Source organism: Rissa tridactyla, chromosome W (assembly GCF_028500815.1).
Source record: "Rissa tridactyla isolate bRisTri1 chromosome W, bRisTri1.patW.cur.20221130, whole genome shotgun sequence".
Taxonomy (NCBI): domain Eukaryota; kingdom Metazoa; phylum Chordata; class Aves; order Charadriiformes; family Laridae; genus Rissa; species Rissa tridactyla.
In genome coordinates this window covers 26,140,243-26,161,876 of record NC_071496.1, presented here as the reverse complement: position 1 = coordinate 26,161,876, position 21,634 = coordinate 26,140,243, and the positions used below count along the sequence as shown (strand labels likewise).

Sequence of the window (21,634 nt, the reverse complement as noted above, 5' to 3'; positions counted from 1 at the left end):
GGACTGATGGAGTCCATCTGTCAGAGAAGGGGAAGAACATCTTTGGTCATAGGCTTGCCAAGCTCATGAAGAGTTGCCGGGGGAGGGGAACCTCAATCCATCCCACTCTTACCAGTTTGATGCAAATACCAGTAATAAATGCCTGGAGAAGGATCACAGGTCAGCAGGAGAGCACCTGGAGTGCAGCACAAAGGAATTCCAACCACTCCAGCCAGTGAGTCAGCTTCATTGGGAGCCGAACTTAAATGCCTCTATGCAAATGTACATAGCATGGGAAATAAACAAGAGGAGTTAGACATGTGTCTGCCTGCAGGGCTATGATCTTATTAGCATCATAGAGACATGGTGGGATGGCTCCTATGACTGGAGTGTTGGAATGGAAGGATACAGGCTCTTCAGGAAGGACAGGCAGGGAAGATGATGAGGGGGTGTTGCCATCTATGTCAAGGACCAGAATGGAGTGCATGGAGCTCCACCTGGGGATGGATGAGGAGCCAACTGAGAGCTTATGGGTCAGGATTAAAGGGAGGGCGGGGACAGGTGATGTTACAGCGGGGGTCTGCTACAGGCCACCCGACCAGGAAGACTGAGCGGATGAGGCCCTCTATAGACAGATAGGAACAGCCTCACGTTCCCAAGCCCTGTCCCTCATGGGGGACTTCAACCATCATGATATCTGTTGGAGGGACAACACAGCAGGGCATAAGCAATCCAGGAGGTTCCTGGAATGTGTCAATGATAACTTACTTCTCCAAGTGATAGAAGAGCCAATGAGGAGATGTGCCATGTTGGACCTTGTTCTCACCAACAAGGAGGGGCTGGTGGGGAATGTCAAGCTCAAGGGCAGCCTTGGCTGCAGTGACCATGAGATGGTGATCCTTAGAGCAGCAAGGAGGGTGCACAGCAAGCTCACTACCCTGGACTTCAGGAGAGCAGACTTTGGCCTCTTGATGGACCTGCTTGGTAGAGTACCATGGGATAAAGCCCTGGAGGGAAGAGGGACCCTAGGAAGCTGGTTAGTATTCAAGGATCACCTCCTCCAAGCTCAGGAGCAATGCATCCCAACAAAGAGGAAGTCAGACAAAAATGCCAGGAGGCCCGCATGGATGAACAAGGAGCTCCTGGACACACTCAAAAGCAAAAAGGAGGCCTACAGAGGGTGGAAGCAAGGACAGGTAGCCTGTGAGGAATACAGAGAAATTGTCCAAGCAGCCAGGGACCAGGTTAGGCAAGCTAAAGCCCAGATAGAATTAATTCTAGCCAGGGACATCAAGGGCAACAAGAAAAGCTTCTACAGGTATGTCAGTGATAAAAGGAAAACTAGGGAAAATGTGGGCCCTCTCCGGAAGGAAACAGGAGACCTGGTCACCTAGGATATGGAGAAGGCTGAGGTGCTGTAAAAGGAATAGGCTTGTAGACTCTTAGGCAACAGCGAACCATGACCAAGCTTAATTTTTAATATAGAGAATAATTATATATCAATGAGTAGATAGATTATAGCATTGTAGAATTGATTAATGATATGCAGGTGGTAAGAAAATACTAGGCAACCATAAAAAAAGTACTGCTCATTTGTCCTTTGTATAGCCTTTACCATGGCTGGCTTAAAACCCAGTCAAGCTGAATCAACAGAATGGTGAATGTAAATAGTAGGCGTAAAACAGAATAATAGATAGGAAATAAGTGATTAACTTAGAAAAGGTTGAGCATTCAAAAATAGACATAGACTAAAGCATATAATTAATAGAATGTCTTAAGTTCCTGAGAATCCTACAGGTGAAGATTGTTTAAAGAAGACAAGAGACTGTGGTGACCAGAAACTGCACCAGTGAGCTGCAACTTCAAAAGGAGAACTGGAACGAGATGATAAAGAATCACCTGAGACAGAGGAATTGTATGGACTTTTGAAATTACTAAAGAAGAGAGAACTGAGAAGTCGTGAAGGAACATCCAGACCCTCTCAGATAAAAATACCAATTATGTAACTGTTTCAACTGTATATATATGAGATTATTCCTTGTCAGTCTTTGCCACTCACTGAGGTGATGGCCCAACTCTGAGTTGTCAATAAAGCAAACCTAGAGGTACCCACCGTCTAGTGAAATTCTTTAACAGGTACTCAATGATGTTTTTTGCCTCAGTCTTCACCAGCAAGGGCTCTAGTCACACTGCCCAAGACACAGAAGTGAAAGGCAGGGACTGGGAGAATGAGGTACTACCCACTGTAGGAGAAGAGAAGATTCAAGACCATCTGAGGAACCTGAAGGTGCACAAATCCATGGGACCTGAGGAGATACATCTGCGGGTCCTGAGGGAACTGGCAGATGAAGTTTGCTAAGCCACTATCCATTATATTTGAAAAGCTGTGGCAGTCTGGTGAAGTTCCCAGTGACTGGAAAAGGGGAAACATTACCCCCATTTTCAAAAAGGGAAAAAAGGAAGACCCAGGGAACTACAGACCAGTCAGTCTCACCTCTGTGCCTGGCAAGATCATGGAGCAGATCCTCCTGGAAACTCTGCTAAGGCACATGGAAAATAAGGAGGTGATTGGTGATAGCCAACATGGCTTCACTAAAGGCAAATCACGCCTGACAAATTTGGTGGCTTTCTACAACGGGGTTACAGTGTTGGTGGATAAGGGAAGAGCAATAGACATCATCTACCTGGACTTGTGCAAAGTATTCGACACTGTCCCACATGACATCCTTGTCTCTAAATTGGAAAGACATGGATTTGACAGATGGACCACTCGGTGGATAAGGAACTGGCTGGGTGGCCGCACTCAAAGAGTTGCAGTCAGTGGCGATCTCCAAGTGGAGACCAGTGATGAGTGGGGCTCGTATTGGGACCAGTGCTGTTGAACATCTTTGTCGGTGACATGGACAGTGAGATTGAGTGCATCCTCAGCAAGTTTGCCAATGACACCAAGCTGTGTGGCACGGTCAACATACTGGAGGGAAGGGATGCCATCCAGAGGGACCTTGACAGGCTGGAGAGGTGGGCACGTGCGAACCTCATGAAGTTCAACCAGGTCAAGTGCAAGGTCCTGCACCTGGGTCGTGACAATCCCAAGCACAAATACAGGCTGGTCGGAGAATGGATTGAGAACAGCCCTGAGGAGAAGGACTTGGGGGTGCTGGTGGACGAGAAGCTCAACATGACCCGGCAATGTGCACTCACAGCCCAGAAGGACAACCGTATCCTGGGCTGCATCAAAAGAAGCGTGAACAGCAGGTCAAGGGGGATTATTCTCCCCCTCTACACTGCTCTCATAAGACCCCAACCTGGAGTACTGTATCCAGCTCTGGGGCCCCCAACATAAGTAGGACATGGAGCTGTTGGAGAGGGTCCAAAGGAGGGCCACGAAGATAATCGGAGGGCTGGAGCACCTCTGCTATGAGGACAGGCTGAGAGAGTTGGGGTTGTTCAGCCTGGAGAAGAGAAGGCTCCAGGGAGACCTTATAGCGGCCTTCCAGTACTTAAGGGGGCCTACAGCAGAGATGGGGAGGGACTCTTTATGAGGGAGTGTAGCGATAGGATGAGGGGTAACTGTTTTATACTGAAAGAGGGGAGATTTAGATTAGATATTAGGAAGAAATTATTTAATGTGAGGGTGGTGAGGCACTGGAACAGGTTGCCCAGAAAAGTTGTGGATGCCCCATCCCTGGAGGTGTTCAAGACCAGGCTGGATGGGGCTTTGAGCAGCCTGATCTAGTGGAAGGTATCCCTGCCCATGGCAGGGGGGTTGGAACTAGGTGATCTTTAAGGTCCCTTCCAACCTAAACCATTCTATGATTCTATGAAATAAAAATGTGCTATAATGAGGACAGCTCTTCAGTTAAGCAGAACTTGGCTTCTCATTGCTAGATGGAAGGATTCATACCCAGCACCTGCCTTTTAGACTGTAGTTTACAATTCATTACTGAAGTAGAAATGGCAGTATGAGACCCAAGTGCAGGTATGCTGTTAGTGGGTTACCTCAATTCCCTTCTTACATGACAGCTACCATTAAAAAGTGTTATTAAAAATAAAGTACTTAAATCAGAATCTATTATTCCCTTTAGCTGCTCAATTTTTGTGTAATGTTTTAAAACTTTTCTCGTACTACTGAACTGTTATCAACCAAATCTCATCATTGTTAATTTTCAAATGCTGGATTTTTAACTGTATTGCTATAATTGATTTAAAACTTATTTTGTCTATTTATTTAAGTGACTTCTGGTCTTTAATTCCAGAGTTTACACACTGGCTCCTAGGAGAAACACAGTCTCAGGTCCACAAAGGACAACATGATTCTTCAGTGTCCTCACTACTACATAATCTCCAAAGGAAAGCTTTATCTCCTTTTCCAAATAAAAGAACTTTGTTGTTAATGTGCATGCAATAAATGCTTCCTAGAGCTTCAGGATTAGAAGTGAATTGCTAAAGTTATAGCTGCAATTCTTGAATTTAAAAATAGAATGCTCATCTGAAACCCCAAATGGGAAGTGAAAACAGCTCATTTCTAAACAGATTATTTTGGCACACTGATGTCATATCTCTATTTTTTAATTTTTTTAAAGCTTCCTGTGTACATACAAGTTCAAATCTAAAGGGGAAACATTTATTTAATGAAAAAGACCCATCTTTCATCTTTCAGCTTATGCGCATCATCTCACTTTTGGTGAAGTTGGTTTTACTCTTTTATTGCAGGCTACTTGTACTTCTTATCTCACATAACAGCTTAGTAGTGCTAATCAACTCTTCCCTACTTTCTTGAATCGCAAACAGCTAGTCAGAATGAGAAATAACTAATTAATGTATTAATTCCTAATTAATTAATTTAATCCTAATTAAAAGGATACTGATGTCCCTTGTAAAAAAATTGATAAAGTGATAAGTTCAGCACCTGCATAGTCAGTTGCAGCATCACATGCAGTTATGAAATGGTACCACCTAGCATTTGCTTTCAGAGTTAAGCATATTTAACCACTTTCTGAAAGAGCTTAACATACAACAAAAAGTAATGAACATTTTGTCAATCACTGTACGACTGTTGAAAGCAGAACAAAAAAAACCCTGGGAAAACTTGTCTTATTTGACAACAGAACTAAATAAACGTGACCCTTTTCCCAAGTCAAAAGACTCCATGTTTACATCAAGAGTTGAAACTTTACCTTGAAGAAAATCACATTACTTAAGTATAGATCAGAAAGTCCTTATGATGTGTAACAGAGCTCACAGTGATGACCACAGAAGGTTTATCCTAGGATCTCTTATGTTAGAGAAAGGACATTTCCGTTATGTGACCTTTATGATTAACCTTTGATGGGAAGAGTGGTAACTTCTACCACTACTTCTTCCCCTTCAGGGTACATATGCATTCCCCTGGTTCCTAGGCTTTTCTCATTTTGCTAAGTACAGGAGTAATTTTAAATACACCATCAATAGCTTAAAATACATGAAGTTGTCATAACTTTAACATAGGCTGACATCGTATACCCAGATAAAAGTAAACATGAGCAATTCTTACTGAACTAGGGCTAAAAAATAGATTATTCTTATAAATCAAAGCACTGGAATGTATCATAAAATGTAAAGTTACATTCTCTAAAACAGCAATCCGCTACAAATCCAGATAAATACTTCAAACCATCCAGTAAAAAAGGTTAAGTTAGGGGAGAATTCATATTTCTGCTCAAGAAATTGATGATCAGAAAGCTCAAATGTAACTAGGATCTCAAAAACAGTCAATGACATTTTCCCCATTTTTATTAGTGCACATGGAGAACAAAAGTGCGGCATTAATACAAATCTAAATTCAATCTTCACAAAAAAAACCCCAAACCCAACAACAAAAAAAAACCCAAAACAACCCACAAACATTTTAGGTCTCTGGTCTAGAGCAATGGCTTTCAGCCTGCTAATGCATGGATCCTTGGAGTTCAGACCAGAAAGTGAAAGATGTCTCAGCTTTACTTAGGGTGCAGTTTCTTAGTACAGCAAAGCCAGTGAAACATCCAGCTGTCAAAGCATGTAATCTTGCTCCCTCTTCCCCAGTGGACTGGCACTAGCATTCCCAGCCAATTCAGTTCACAAAGGCAACGCAAAGCTAACCGTTCTGATAGATAGATAGATAGATAGATAGATAGATAGATAGATACATACATACATACATACATACACACACACACACACACACACACACATATACATGCTTTTCTGCCACTTCAGCAAGTTAAACCAGCTCCCAGCAGGGTCAAACAAGTGCCAGTGTTGCTATACGGGAGGATGGCAGATGAATATGGCCAAGGAACCTACGTCCACTGTAGGTCTGGATCACCTTACTTCGGCCCAGAGCTCTGGATTCACAATCTTTTTAAAGTACTGAAGTGATTTTACATGTGACCTGCAAGAAACAACTGGGATACCTCTTTCTCACGTTGCTAATAGTTGCACTTCAAGATATTTATAATAAATTTTAAATTCTGTCTAGGAGCTGCTTTATGAGAGGGAAAACAGTAACATTATAACATGACAAGAATCTCAAGAACAAGGAGTTGAAACAGGGTCTTTTGTCAATCCTTTTCTAATTTCACTAACACTAGGAAATATGTCTTATTCTAAAGATATAATTTCTAATAAGACTTGTAAAAGAGCACAGCCCCCCTCCTAATGAAAAAAAAGGAAGGCTTTTTCAAAATTTCAGTGTCCTTCTAAAAGGAAATACAGTTTGGTCTTACTACAATGAACACCGTTGGAGAATTTTTATGGTACCCCTCAAGGCGAATTAAAAACATGCTTGTGCTTAAATATAAAAGAAAAAAATAACGAACAATGCATTGGGCAGGGTCCTGCCACCATAAGTGGTTCTACAAAGAGTCTGCAAAGACCAGTCAGGAGCAGATTCCTTATATACACTTGCACCAGCACCAATTGCGGTTGCAATGGGGCACCTCAGGCGGCTGTGGACCCATCCCCCAGCACCAGGTCTGCTGACAAAGGTGGCCACTAGCACTCCCATTCCAGGATGGCTACAAGACAATGCTGTGGCTGTTTCTTATCACCCAGGGAAACTTTTCTCCCTTCTTACAGGAAGTCATTCTGTCTCTGGCATTCCTGCTTCCAGCCATTTTAACCCCTTCTTGTAGTTGGGCCTTCTTGCCCTCCATGCCAGATCATTCCTCAGTCACAAATTACCACTGCTGAGCAGTTACAATTTGAATTTCCCCTTCAACACATAAACAAAATGTGAAAAATAGTGAAGGTATTGTTGGCTTTCGCCATAATAACAAGGCTATAAATCTTTGACTTATAAGGATAACTAACCTTTAGTAAGTTAGGAAACATGAGAAACCTCAAAGATAACAACTAACAGCAGCTATGAAGAAAAACATCATGAAGAAACAAAAGAGAACTTCTCCAAAAGACCCCACAAATGATTAACAGAAGGAAACAGATGCATAGGAGAAGGGAGTTGATGATAATCGATCCTACCAGAAGGAAACACATGCATGGGAAAAGGGAGCTGATCCTACCAGAAGGAAACAGATGCATGGGAAAAGGGAACTGAAGATCATCGATCCTCAGGAACAATTCAGAAGGAAACACACAAATAGAAGAGAAAAAGGACTAATAATAATCAATCATTATAAACAATTACTCTGCCTAAAATAGTGAATAGGTATGCAATATTGAATGTATATAAGACATGGTTGAAGTGTTAGCTGGTGTGCCTCTGACTTGAGTCATGCACCCAGCGCTGTGCTTTTGCTTTATTGACTTGGTCCCTATAATAAAATAAGTGCCATTTCTGTTTAAGGGATCTGGCTATTTATTACAAAAACAAACACATGCTATTAGTCATGTAATGAGGCAGAGGTTTTACTAAATGTGAAGGAAAGGTAGCAATGGCCAAAAGCTGTGGAAGTAAAAACCAAACTATTTGCAAAAGTTATAGAAGACAGAGTCCTTTCAAATAAGTAGAAGTCAACAAGGAAACCAAGCATCCAGCTAAGACTGTTAGGTTTGTGTGAGAGTCAGCTGATGCATGAAATGCCATTCTCTCCAAAATACAACAGGTATTGAGTCAGGCTCTAAAACACTTGAGCTGAAATTAATTATGGTATTACTTTTTTGAATCTTCTATATTTCACATTTACAGTAAAACCACAGAAGACTATAGTCTATCCTGATGGACCTTAAGCTTTAGCTTCCTTGAGTGCATTTCAATTAGGTTCACAAAGTGTGTGTGCACACTTTCTTACTGAGCTGGACCAAGGTCTTCCCATTTTAGTATATACAAACATATTACTTAATACTATCACAGTATATTTTGAGATTATAACAAATAAGCATTCTAAAAATTCAAATTCTGAATTTTTTACCAGTTTCTATAATACCCTACTATAATAGTTATTGGTAAAAGTAAACAGAAATTAAAGTTTAAAAAGTAAACAGAAACAGTATCGACTGTTCTGTCCCCCATCCATTGCAAGCCCATTGTAAAGTAGCAGCAGTTCTCAAAATAATTTGAACTTGCCACCTTTAAAAGTGCCTAATAATCAAGTAAAGTACTACTGATATGGAAGCTTTGGAGAGAGTAACATGAACAGCAGAGAAATTTTTCCAATAAGAATTACAGGAATTCTCTTTTTGTTCCTTTTAGGAATTCATTCAGTGATGCAATCAAAACCAAAGAACCAAGATGAGCTAAAAACATATTCCAATTTAAAATATAAGTCCATTGGTTTTCAATGGCAGAACCAGAAGTAATGAAGACTTACATCAAGTGCAATGCAGTTACTTAAGGCAAGATTATTGGAATTCCCTTATTCTAGAAAGTACACAATACATGTGTTAGAATTTAGATGCTTAAAAATCAGTTTTCCCCAGAAAGAGGGATATATCAGCATGCATGTCAAGGAAGTTTCAATAATATATTTCTTTAAAAGCAAAATCAGATTTTTCCTAGGAAAGATTCTGATGCATCAAGCTAGTAAGTATTCCCTTTAACTAGATATGTACAAACATGTTGAAACCAAAAGCCTCAAGTGATGTAGCCTACCACAGTTTAGCTACTTTTTCAAACAGGCCAAAAGAGAGTCAGAGCTCTACTGGTGGGAGGCTGACATATAGCAAATATTGCACACATCCAGAATTAACAAACGGAAAGTCAGTGCATTTTACTGAAAGCAGACATTAAAGGAGGTTGTGCACTCCATTCTGAACATTTAATCATCCAGCATCCAATTTGTTGCTGTTGGTATAATTTACATTTTAATTAACCTATTGTCCATCACATGAAGTAAAAATGGAATAAAATAATGCTGAAATTTTAGGGGTCAAGGGACCAGATAAAGAGTAGTGTTAATGCCAAAAGCAAGATAGCTTAACAAAAACAAAGTTCTTATTATGTGATGTCAAGATACAGGATTGGAGTGAAGGTTAGTCTGCTGGAGAAATGAGAGATTTATTATTTATAAGCACAGAATGCACTGCCATAGGCATCCTCCCTAAAACTACTGTCCTGTAATTTTATGATAGGATGAGAGACAAGAAAAAAACAACAACAACAACAAAAGACAGCACATCCTAGCTGTGCCCTGGATCTTTAGCCTCTGCTGCATGCTGAGACTTATACTGTCATCCCTAGAAGGCCCTTGATAATGATGTGACTATCCCAAAAATTGGCTGGGAGGTGGGGTGACAGGATGCTTACTGAGAATTACAGCATACTATCAAAGACAAACAAACAAAAAAATGCCTATTCTAATCTCTCTTCTTGCAAAGTTGACTGTTCTTTCAGAATACACTCCTGAAGACAGGGATAGAGATCAGAAAGTATGCAACTCCTGAAAAAAAAGCACGTACACCCTGGAAAATTTTCTTAATGCTAAGTGACAAGAACCTTCTCATAAATAAAAGACCTGTAGGAACAATTATGTGATGCAACCCCCTTAGTTTTCTGTAATCAGTCCTGAAATACAGCACAAGAAATCAAAATCTATTAGAGCTAATGTCTGGAACAGATCTGATGGTTTGTAAGTTGCCAGAAAAAGAAATGGGTTCTTTTTATTACTGTAAAAATCAAGTATCAGCAATCTTGACTTCCATATGTTCACTTCATAAAACTATTTATTTCATAAAACTGCTTTAGGGAAGACACCTAATTTGTGGTATGTGATTAGACTAGATATTATAAGGAAATACACAATTTTATTTCTACAACCATCTAACATATGAGGTACTTCACATGTTCATGATTTTACAGACAGGCACCTGGAATTACCCCTTTAAAGACAAGCCTGGAGCTATCCCCACACCAGCACTTAACATGCCAGCACCTCACTTCTTAAAATGGCGGTGTCTCATCCACATCTCCCTCACTTCCACTCCTTCTATTGCTATTAACCACTCATCTGAGCCACCACAGAAAAAATACCAATACCAACTAGCCCAGAGAAATAGCACCTCCCTCCACTTCAGTCAAGTTACCTGGAGAGGGCCACTTCTTGTGTGCTCCCTCCCTAACCTGAATCTACTATGAACCTTCCAATCTGAGGACAGCTAGGACAGAGCAACAGTATTACTCCTTCTAAAAACATTAGGTAAATTTAACCTTCACATATATAAAGAATAATCCTTCCATTATAAAGTGGGAACTGTGTTTATCCCTTTTGCTTCTTAACCTTACACCCTTTTTCCAAAAGTCACATCTGTGCTTATAGCTCCTGGCATAGCTACAATTAGCAGAAGTCAATATAATCATTAATATACCTGTAATATCTATATGACATATGCATTTCTTTTAGAAACAGGTGAAAAAATTCTCTGAGAATATGCTCAAAGGTGGAACTTCTGTAGTATTTTATATTGTCTTGTCTTCAAATTCATTTCATAGCTTCACCATGAACACATAAAAAATGCTAAACTAATCACTTCTAGCCTTATTTCTTTAGAGGGGTATATTTCTAGGAATTGCTAGACATACTGCTATCATAAATTATCAGAACAACCACCTAAGGAAGGTCAAGCTTGTATTTTATAAAAACTAAGAGCAATACACTATTCCCCAAGTAGAAAACAAAAGTAAAGATGTTAATATTAATTAAAAAAAAACCAAACAAACAAACAAAAAAACCCCCAAATTAAAAACTCACTCACTGTCTTCTGTGGGAAGGACCTGCAGGGAATAAATCCATTCTATTATATCGTCTTTGTTCACCACATCTAAGGAATCCAACATATCCAGACCAGAGAGTGCGAAAAATGCAATTGTCAACCTAAAAGAAAAAGATAAGACTTACACTTCCCACCATAAATATCATTGGGAGATTAACAAATGGTTGAAGAAACAGAAATATCTATGAATTCTCAGCCTTTGAGAGTGGTACATCATACTGAGCCTAGCTCAGAAAGCATGAAATTTATCTACTGGACAAAATTATATTCTTTATACTTTAAGGATTTATCCATCTCAACAAGGCTCTTAATATAAGCAATCCCTTCTTTTATATAGTAATGAGATGCCAATTCAGATATTAACCTAAGATCCTGCTTACCTGAAAAAGTCAGTACAAGGCAAACTAGGTTATTAACATATGGAACACTAGTTCTGTAATGAATTCTTACATGAACAATCTTATCAACATGCAGTAAGTGCAAGGTAACCCTGAACTGAAGTAAGCTGTCTCCCCACTGTGTCCTAAATCCAATTTCAGATGCTTACAAGTTAGGCTTCCTTTATAACCAAACAACGTATCAATAGGCACACAGGATGAATTACCATCTAGAACTACTTATTTCTTGTCATTGGATACAAAGGAAAGCAAGTCAATCTAAGTATCCAACATGGGAAGTGAAGTCTGTAGTAGAAAGCATGATGTACTGGGTCTGGCTTCAATGAAGTTATGAAGTCAACTTTCTTCATAGCACTCCATGTGGTGCTGTTTTGCATTTGTGGCTAAACCAGTGTTGATAACTTGCGTGAAAAGAGGCAAAGCAGTTTTTGGCAGAAAATAAACCCCCTTGCGTTCTAACACTCCTCACCGAGGTGGGAGGCTAGGTGCGGCTAGGTTTAAATTCTGAGTGATGCCCAATTCAGCACTATCAGTCCAGTCGCGTTTAATATGTATTAAACTATGACGATTTGGATACACTAATAGTGGACTGCACCTTCAGTCTAGTCGTGCTCATGAACTAGCACGGCCACTCTTGAGTCTTTGGTCGCGTTCAGTGAGAAACCAAAATGACTAGCTACTTAAAAAAGTGCAGTTTATTTAAACAACAGATATATAGGTTCTTAGGATTGCCGGTGATAAATACACTGTCTGCAAAGCACGTGCAAATGAAAGTATTGCTACATATACAAAACGAGCGACAAAGTTATAAACGATACAGCCTGGCTCTAAATGTAGAAAAGAGAGTCTCTAGAGAAATTTCTAAGTTTCCCGAGGAAGCACTCGGTATAATCTAAGTCTTACCCAAAGGCATCCCTATGGAGCGGGGAAGAGAGGCTCAGCCCGTCGACTGATCCCGGAAATCAGTGATGGAATTCTTTGCGATGGTGTCTTCCCTGGGTATCCCCCTATTCCCATATCCGCTATACATCATAAGGTAAAGCCACGGAATAATTGCATCCCGTCCTGTACCTCATGTAGCTTATCAGGGAACCACAGGTGTTGTATCCTTCATGCCAGCTGCGGCTATTTTCTACCTCAGAAGCCTCTTGATTTCATACTTTTCCTTAATGTGTGAACAATGCTGTACTTCTGTATTTTTAGCCAATTTAGTATTTATTCCACAATAACACAGCAGTGTTTTAGCTACTGTTGAAAAGTGCATGCACAGTCAAAGCCTTCTCTTCCCAAAGGCCAGTAGGCTGGGGTGGACAAGAGGTTGGGAGGGGACACTGCCAGGACAGCTGACCCAAACTGAAAATCAGCTGAATGCACATTTTGCCTCTCACAGTTGTATCTGCCTATCCTTCTGCTCTAAATTCTTGCTCTGTTTGACCAATGGATAAACTGATTGTGAAAGAGATGTTAAATAGACAGAAACTACAGCTTAGGAAAATAAAAAGTCAATGCCAGCTTTCCTTAGGAGACTAAGTTATAATTTGCAATTACCTCACAGGCATCCTGACTCATCCTAGGTATCAGGAATAGGAACCTCTGAAGAATTTCAGGACAGATGTGGACAGAAGCCTCTATAGTCATCTAATTTCTGCCTGTGATTCTGCATCAGAGCCACAAATGCTAAGGCCAAGAAAAAATGGTGATGTGAGTCAGACCAAAATACACCTTAAAATAATTCTGCTAATTAAAACACAGCAGCCAAACAATGATGCAGCAGACATTTATCTCAAACACAACGTCACACCCTACAAAACATGACATCCCTATCAATGGGCTGATCTGCTGTTACAATAATCGTGTGGCCAGTCACAAGCAGTTTTTTAAACCAACTTCTATTTCATAGCTGATATCACCTAGGATTACATACCACAAACAGTGATCACAACTCATTTGAAAAATAGTAACTTGTTACACTGAGGTTACTTGATTTCATGGTATCTTTTACTTCAACCCCGAGTTTTTGTATTGCTTCTTTGTATCATTCTTACAAAAAGACTTTAATCTATAGTCTGCATGGATTCTGATGCTAACATTCCCTCTTCAAAAAAATGTGCCATGCAACTCTAAGGTCCTTGTCAAAAATTTCAAACACAGAATAGCATGCATCTCCACTAGTGCAGGTATTCATGGTCAAAAAAAAGTATAAACTTATTTTGTAATCACTTAATTCTAAAATCTCTCTTTATTATTATTAGAAATAAAGGTTTTGAGTACAGAAAGCTAAAAAAGTATGCTGCGCAGGAAACATGGAACAAAAATATCATTTAAGCCAAAAATATTATTTAAGCATGATCTGATGGCTGCAAAATTGTCTTTTTAAAGTGTAAGCTTAACACTTCAAGGCTTATATCAACTTTTGTCATAGATCAGATATGTGTAACCCAAAATCAGACTCTGGACAATAACCCACTACTTTGAGCAAAACCACTACTTTTTAAGAAACACAAGAAAAAAATTAAAAGATAGTTCAGCTACAGTAAATTTATTTTTGAAACCTTGCATATGATACATTCCGATTTTCACAAATACTAAGGCATTTTCACACTGTTACCCAGTTAAGCCACTTCCAAAGGGGTGCAAACACCTTGCCAATTTCAGCACCAGGAACTGCTGTAAACTAGGCCCAAAACCACAAGACTGTACATACAAAAGACAAAACAATATACCTGACCTATACTGAAAAATACATACATCAGATAAATGAATGTAGAAAATGGTTTCAGTTTAATCAAAGCTGATTCTCTGTGTTAACTGTACCAGCAGAATTAAGAAACTAACTGTACACAGAGTACTGGAATTCACATACAATGGGCAAAAAACATCCAGGCAGCACTGAACACAGTGCACTCCTCATACAGCCATCTACATACATTTACTTCATATGCTATTTTGCCTCACAGAGAATTAACGGACGTGTTCTAAGACTAACAAAGACTGTTATCAGCACCTTATCTGACACATAGCATGAAATTAAAAAACTTCATATAGAACAACTCAGAGAGAGAGCAGTCCTTTTTAACACAATCCCCAAGTCTAGCATTGCTATTGCTGTACCTTTTCTTCATGCCTTCTACAACTATAGTTATTGCATGTGTGTACTAAGTCTGGCTGGGAGTTCATTTTCTTCATAGCAACCTGTATGGTGGTGTGCTTTGAATTTGGAACCAAAACTGTTGATAATTCAGGGATGTTTTAGTTATTGATGAACGGTGCTTACACAGAGTCAAGGCCTTTTCTGCTCCTCACGCTGCCCTGTCAGCAAGTAGGCTGGAGGTGCACAAAAAGTTGGGAGGGGACACAATTGGGACAGCTGACCCCAACTGACCAAAGGGATATTCCATACCATATGACATCATGCTCAGCAATAAAACTGGGGGAAGGAGGAAGTGGGGGGATGTTCGGAGTTATGGCACCTGTCTTCTCAAGTCACCGTTACATGCAATGAAGCCCTGCTTTCCTGGAAATAGCTAAACATCTCCCTGCCAATGGGAAGTAGTAAATGAATTCCTTGTTTTGCTTTGCTTCCGCACACAGCTTTTGCTTTCCCTATTAAATTGTCTTTATGAGTTTTCACACTTTTGCCTTTCTGATTCTCTTCCCCATCCCATTGAGGGGGGGAACAAGTGAGCAGCCCTGTGGGGCTTAGCTGCCTACCAGGGTTAACCCAAAACAACATGTATTAATTTAGGAAGTCAAAAATCAAAGTTTGACATCTGAAATTTATTTTTTAATTGACGTACTGAAAGCTTACGTAACAGATATCCTGGGTCTTAAGGTCCCCTCCAAGATAAGCAAATAAAGACATTTCTGATAACAGATTCAGAGCTCTTGATCTTCAGCCAAGTATAAAGACTATAGTTTTTCAGAATTCAAAAACCTTTTCAAGTGACTGATTTGAGAAGCTAAATAATCATGCTACAAAGAGCATCATGAAATATCACAATCTGAAAGATTTTAGAGACCAGGAGAACTGAATTCTCCTGCCAAACCTCATAGTATGACTGATAGTGTATGAGATTTTACAGACCAGATTAACGAAAACCTACTGTTGCTGAAGTTGCATGCAGTAACTACAGATAAAAATAATCATGAGGGCTTTGGACCAATAATTTCAGTAAAGATTGCATCGGGTCTGGCTGGGACGGACTTAACTTTCTTCATAGCGACCTGTATGGTACTGTGTTTTCAGTTTGTGGCTAAAAGAGTGTTGACAACACACCAATGCTTTAGCTGTTGCTGAACAGTACTTGCACAGCATCAAGGCTTTCTCTTTTTCCTCACTCTTTTTCCCTCCCCAGCAAGTAGTGTGAGTAAGAAGTTGTGAGGGGACACAGCCAGGACAGCTGTTGTTATAGTTATACCAACTCCCTTAGCCTTTGACAAACTACAGCTAGCACTGTGCTGAAAAAACTTCCTCCTCTGCTACCTTGCCTTGTTACAGCAAATGCAGTTGTTTCTACTGCAGTGCAGTGAACCAAAACCAATCTCACTGACAAATTATTATTTTTTTTTTATTGTTATTACAAGTTTCTCTGTAATTTAGTCAAGTTCCCCAATCTGGGTCACCATGGAACCACAGAAATGGAGGAACAAAGAAGGTAAGAATAAAAGGATGACAGCATTTCTTTCTGCAGCAATACCAGGTCAGGAGGTTTGCTAACCTCAGTGACCTTGAACTTGTCAAAAAGGCCAACTTTGTGCCCTCAAGGTCAAACTACGGGCACAATCACCTGCTTAGAATTTGTTAACAGAGACATATGTATATCTGCAGAACATTGATCTAAAAATCAGTATATTAGAACTCAAGAATCTCCAGGTGAGTAAAAATGTCATGACTTAAACAAATGCATGAATTTAGATGACCATGATTTTTATTCTAATTGAAGATTTAAATTTGACTATGCCAATTAGCCAAAAATTAAGCAGTCCTGAAATAGCTTCAAACTGATGGTTCAAATTTTCAGAAAACTTAAGGTTTTTTCAGTGTTGCACAACCATTATATACAATTCACTGGGCACTGATTATTTAATGTATCATGACTACTATGACCACACATTAAATTTAAGCTCAGATAGGTCATTAATTTCAAAAGAGATACGAAAACAATTAGCATTATTATTAGCATTATTAAATAAGATTAGGGAAGATGCCATGTAAACTAGAGCCTCTGCTTTAGCTCAGTGGCAAACTGTGACGGCTTGGTAACAGAAATTATGGAATAGAAATGTCTAGGCTGGCAGGGACCTCTGGAGATCACCTGGTCCCATCTTCTGTTGAAAGCAGAGCCTTAAATTAGGTTACCCATCCGAGTCTTTAAGGGAGACTCCATCATTTCTCTGGGCAACATATTCCAGTGATTAACTGCTCTCATGGTGAAGTACATTTTTCTTATATCCAGATAGAATTTCCCTGAAAGCAACTCATCCCTATTGCTTCTTGTCCCGTCACTGCATTCCCTTGTGAAGAGAGCACCTCCTTATTTCTCTTCAACTACTTTTTAGGTAGTAGAAGACTGTGATTTAGATCTTCCCTGAGCCCTCTCTTCTCTAGGCTGAGCAAATACCATTTGCAAATACCATTTCTTTAGCCTTTATTCATATGTCAATTTTTCCAACCCTCTTGTCATCTTGGCAGCCCTCCTCTGCTGGACCCTCCAATTTTTCAGTATCTCATACCAGGTGTGACATAACAAGTACCAAATAGATCCCTTGATCTTGTGTCTATATAACCCAGGGCATGTTTTGCCTTCATTACTTCAAGTACTGTAAATGTTAAGCTTGGATGATCAAATTATATTTTACTTGTAATCTGGTCTGGTATTTCATCTTAGAGATTGGAAAGGATCTCCGTTATTCACCACCTAAACAAACATAATTGTAGTGAAATAACAGGATTGGAAGAATCCTCCTAAAACTTTAACAAGGTATTGAAAATTGATGAAAGTACACTGAAAAAAAATGGTTATGGTCAGTCTTTATAAATATTTGTCAGGCACCTATATATATTTATTAAAAATAGAGGAGAAAATAGTCTGCTGTAAGATTCCAAGAAGGATTTAGCCTTCTTATTATCTTATCTTGTTTTAGTTTGGATTATCCGCACCAGAATTATGAATGTTTTCTCCATTTCATATTACGTGGCCATGTGTAGTCCTCCTGGCTATGATTTTAATAGATTTGTGTATCAAATTTATTATAACTTTGTTGCGTGAAAAGGGGCAAAGCGGTTTTGGCAGAAAATAAATCCCCTTGCGTTCTAACCCTCCTCACCGAGGTGGGAGGCTAGGTGCGGCTAGGTTTAAATTCTGAGTGATGCCCAATTCAGCACTATCAGTCCAATCGCGTTTAATATGTATTAAACTATGACGATTTGGATACACTAATAGTGGACTGCACCTTCAGTCTAGTCGTGCTCATGAACTAGCACGGCCACCCTCGAGTCTTTGGTCGCGTTCAGTGAGAAACCAAAACGACTAGCTACTTAAAAAAGTGCAGTTTATTTAAACAACAGATATATAGGTTCTTAGGATTGCCGGTGATAAATACACTGTCTGTAAAGCACGTGCAAATGAAAGTATTGCTACATATACAAAACGAGCGACAAAGTTATAAACGATACAGCCTGGCTCTAAATGTAGAAAAGAGAGTCTCTAGAGAAATTTCTAAGTTTCCCGAGGAAGCACTCGGTATAATCTAAGTCTTACCCAAAGGCGTCCCTATGGAGCGGGGAAGAGCGTCTCAGCCCGTCGACTGATCCCAGAAGTCAGTGATGTAATTCTTTATGATGGTGTCTTCCCTGAGTATCCCCCCTCTCTCGGGCTATTTTTATACTATTTGTTATCTTCAAGGTGGAGTTTGAGTGACTTTAGTCATACATACTTTTATCATGATTGGTGTAAATTTCTCTCGCTTCACAATTAAAGGTATAGTTTACGAGAAATTCAGGGCGCAGACTCAAGAAGGAGTGGTCGCACCTTGGAGGCGGGTAGCCTTTGGGATGGAGGTGTGTTTTGGTATTATAATGACATTATAATGAGCAAAGTTCGCACAAAGGACAGCATTTCATCAAAATTTGACAAAATGTTGGCTCTGAGCATCTAGCGGGCAGCTAATTGGCAGCTTATCTGTGTCATGGTATCATCCCATTCCCGTATCCGCTATACATCATAAGGTAAAGCCACGGAATAATTGCATCCCGTCCTGTACCTCATGTAGCTTATCAGGGAACCACAGGTGTTGTATCCTTCATGCCAGCTGCGGCTGTTTTCTACCTCAGAAGCCTCTTGATTTTATACTTTTCCTTAATGTGTGAACAATGCTGTACTTTTGTATTCTTTAGCCAATTTAGTATTTATGCCACATAATCCACCCCGTGACTACAGTCACTCAAGCTCCATGATACTCAATACTGATAGGAAAGATCACATGTGTTCTTGTGCTGAGGGATATCAAGTGCAAATACATCTCGTGGAGTGATCAAACGAGTTAAACTTTTCATCATAATCCAAAGTCTAACATACAAAACAATTGTCAAAGTGAAGCACAAAACAATGAGTATTAGTAAAACAACAACAGGATGGAGCATCTTGTTATAAAGTCCTGTAACTGTCGGTGACCATCCAAAAAGAGTATCTCCCCATCCATGTCCTCCGTCTCTCTTGACTCTTTCCAGCATTTGGTGTATTTCTTCAACATCATGATGGACGGTAATCAAAGTTCTCTGTCCATTTTCTTGGGCCTCTTTCAACAGTCGCTTCAATTCATCGTGTTGTAGCAACTTCTTCACCAGTGAGAGATTCATTCCGATAGGGGTAGGCAACAAATCTCGAATCAATGTGTAATTAGATTGTAGCAATTGAAAAGATGTAACAGGAGCTGAATAATTGAAGTCACATCCGATAATGTTAGTAGTACAGGGGGACATCATGCAAACGCACCCTTTCCCAATATATACAAGCACAGTTTCTGGGGTTTCATCGGGATGTATCTCAAAGTGACAAACATTCTGGTTGGTGTCAAGACAAATGTCTTGTGCTTTGAGGGTATTACTCTCACAAATGAATCCTTGTTGGTCTCGTGAAACACGTGCGTCAACATCAACAGTTTGCCATTTATTCTCATTTTGTTGTGCCCACACTCTGTGCTCTATTGGATAGAGTATAGCTCCTTGGTGATTCAACCCCAGCGCAATGATTGGGTATATGGTGTATACTGAGGCATTGCGTATTGTTAAGACAAAAGCTGTGGCTTTGCTCTCAATGGGATCATAGGTGAAATTAACCAGATACCACCAGGATTGAAATTTTTTCTCAAATTCAATTGCGTTATCCCATATTACTTTTCGAATTTCAGTGGGCAAGGTGCCTTCTTCACCTTCCCTTATGATTGCAGCTGTCATAGATTGCATCCACAATTGGGCTTGGATACAACTAAGAGCCAAGGAAACATTGTTTTGGGTTGTACCAAGTGCATCTGTGATCAGCTGATGGTCTTTTTCACCCGTTTCTTCCCACTGAGGCAATATATTCGATAAAAGCCATTGGTGGTTTCCCAATGCTAATAGGGAGGACTGTAGGGGATGTCTTAATTTTTCTAGATCACTAGTAGTTGTGACTAGTTTGTTGGCAAGTATCTCAGCATCTATACTATTTAAGACTCCCAGGCCTGTTCCTAAGATACCAGTCACATCCCTCTTCAGTCGTTGTGAAGTGGCAAGAGTTCGTCTGCGTAACCATGCTGACCATCCTGCATAAGATGTACTCAGGAATGGTAAGCAGGTGGGTTTGATCGCAGAGATTTTAATCTGCATTGACAATTCTACTCGTTTGAGGGAATATGTGGGATTAAACAGTATCTGTTGTTGACCTGTGTGTTTAATAACATAAGGGCCAATGTTGAAAATGTAAGGAGTTAGACTAATGGAGGGCTTAGAAGGTACGCCTTTGAGAGTTTGTGGGGGTGTAGGTTCTGGATTTATTTCAGCAAGTTCAGGTGTATTTGAGTCAATCATAAATTCAAATAACAATTCTGTGCCCTTGTAGCCCCAAATACAATACACTACTGTAGGTTTGATGAAAGTGAAATTGTGCCAGCAATCTGAATTTGGCTCCATAATTTTGTAACAGTCAGTGTTGTATTTGTCCGGTTTGGTAGAGTCTACATAGATGGTTTTAATTACAGTTGGCCTGTGGTGAGTAGACCCATTGATAAATCGGCAACCAATGTGTATTCTCTTTCCAAGGGTGGCCTCGATTTTAGCCATTTGAAGTGAATCATTCCATCTCCATTTATCTCTGGAATATACTTCACTTCCTTGTATAACCAGAGTGGAGAGATTTAAACCCCTTTTGTTTTCTGGTGTTCCGGTGCTTGCAGTGTACCGTGACAATGCATTATCCCAAAGCTCAGGTGCTACGTCTATCTTGAATTCAAATAGCAGTGCTATTTCATCCTGTTGCCAACGACAAGTTACAAGAGTGGGTTCCACAAGAGTAAAATTATACCAGCAATCCCACTCGTTGGTGACACAGTGCTTTGTTGTCATTGAGCGTGGGTTCTGAGGGTGAAATATCTCTATTCTCATGGCCTTCTCATGGTTTGAGCCGTTGATCATTCTACACCCTACTTGGATTTCCACCCCTGCCTTACCTTTCAGGACTGGGTACCAACTATTCCAGGTCCACTCATGTAACACCTCATTTTCCTGTAGAACTACAGTGGCCAAACTCAATTCTCCCTTTCTAGGACCTGCCATCGCATTGTGTTTAACAAAGGCTTGAGACCATGGCCACTCTGGGTCTCTCTGACTACAAACAACAGGGAATAAAAAGGTAAAACTGAATAGCATCAATTCCATCTGCCAATTCGTCATTTTAGAATTTGGGCCTCCAGGTAGCCACACATAATAAAAATAGTATTATTGCCAGGATCAATGTCAGGATTCCCTGGAGACACTCAAAGGTAGCGTAGGCCAATCCGTCTGTACAGCTCATCCAAGGTTCCTGTAAGACACAAAG

At 40.0% G+C, this 21,634-nt stretch overlaps 1 protein-coding gene across 1 annotated transcript in view; it reads right to left on the bottom strand.

Annotated features, from left to right (window-relative positions):
• LOC128902113 (geranylgeranyl transferase type-1 subunit beta-like) overlaps window positions 1-21,634 on the bottom strand; it is a 63,300-nt gene that overhangs the window by 28,017 nt on the left and 13,649 nt on the right. The window contains 1 exon segment of the mRNA XM_054184503.1: window positions 11,146-11,264. Within this exon segment, the coding sequence (XP_054040478.1) occupies window positions 11,146-11,227 (82 nt within the window). The 5' untranslated portion in view covers window positions 11,228-11,264.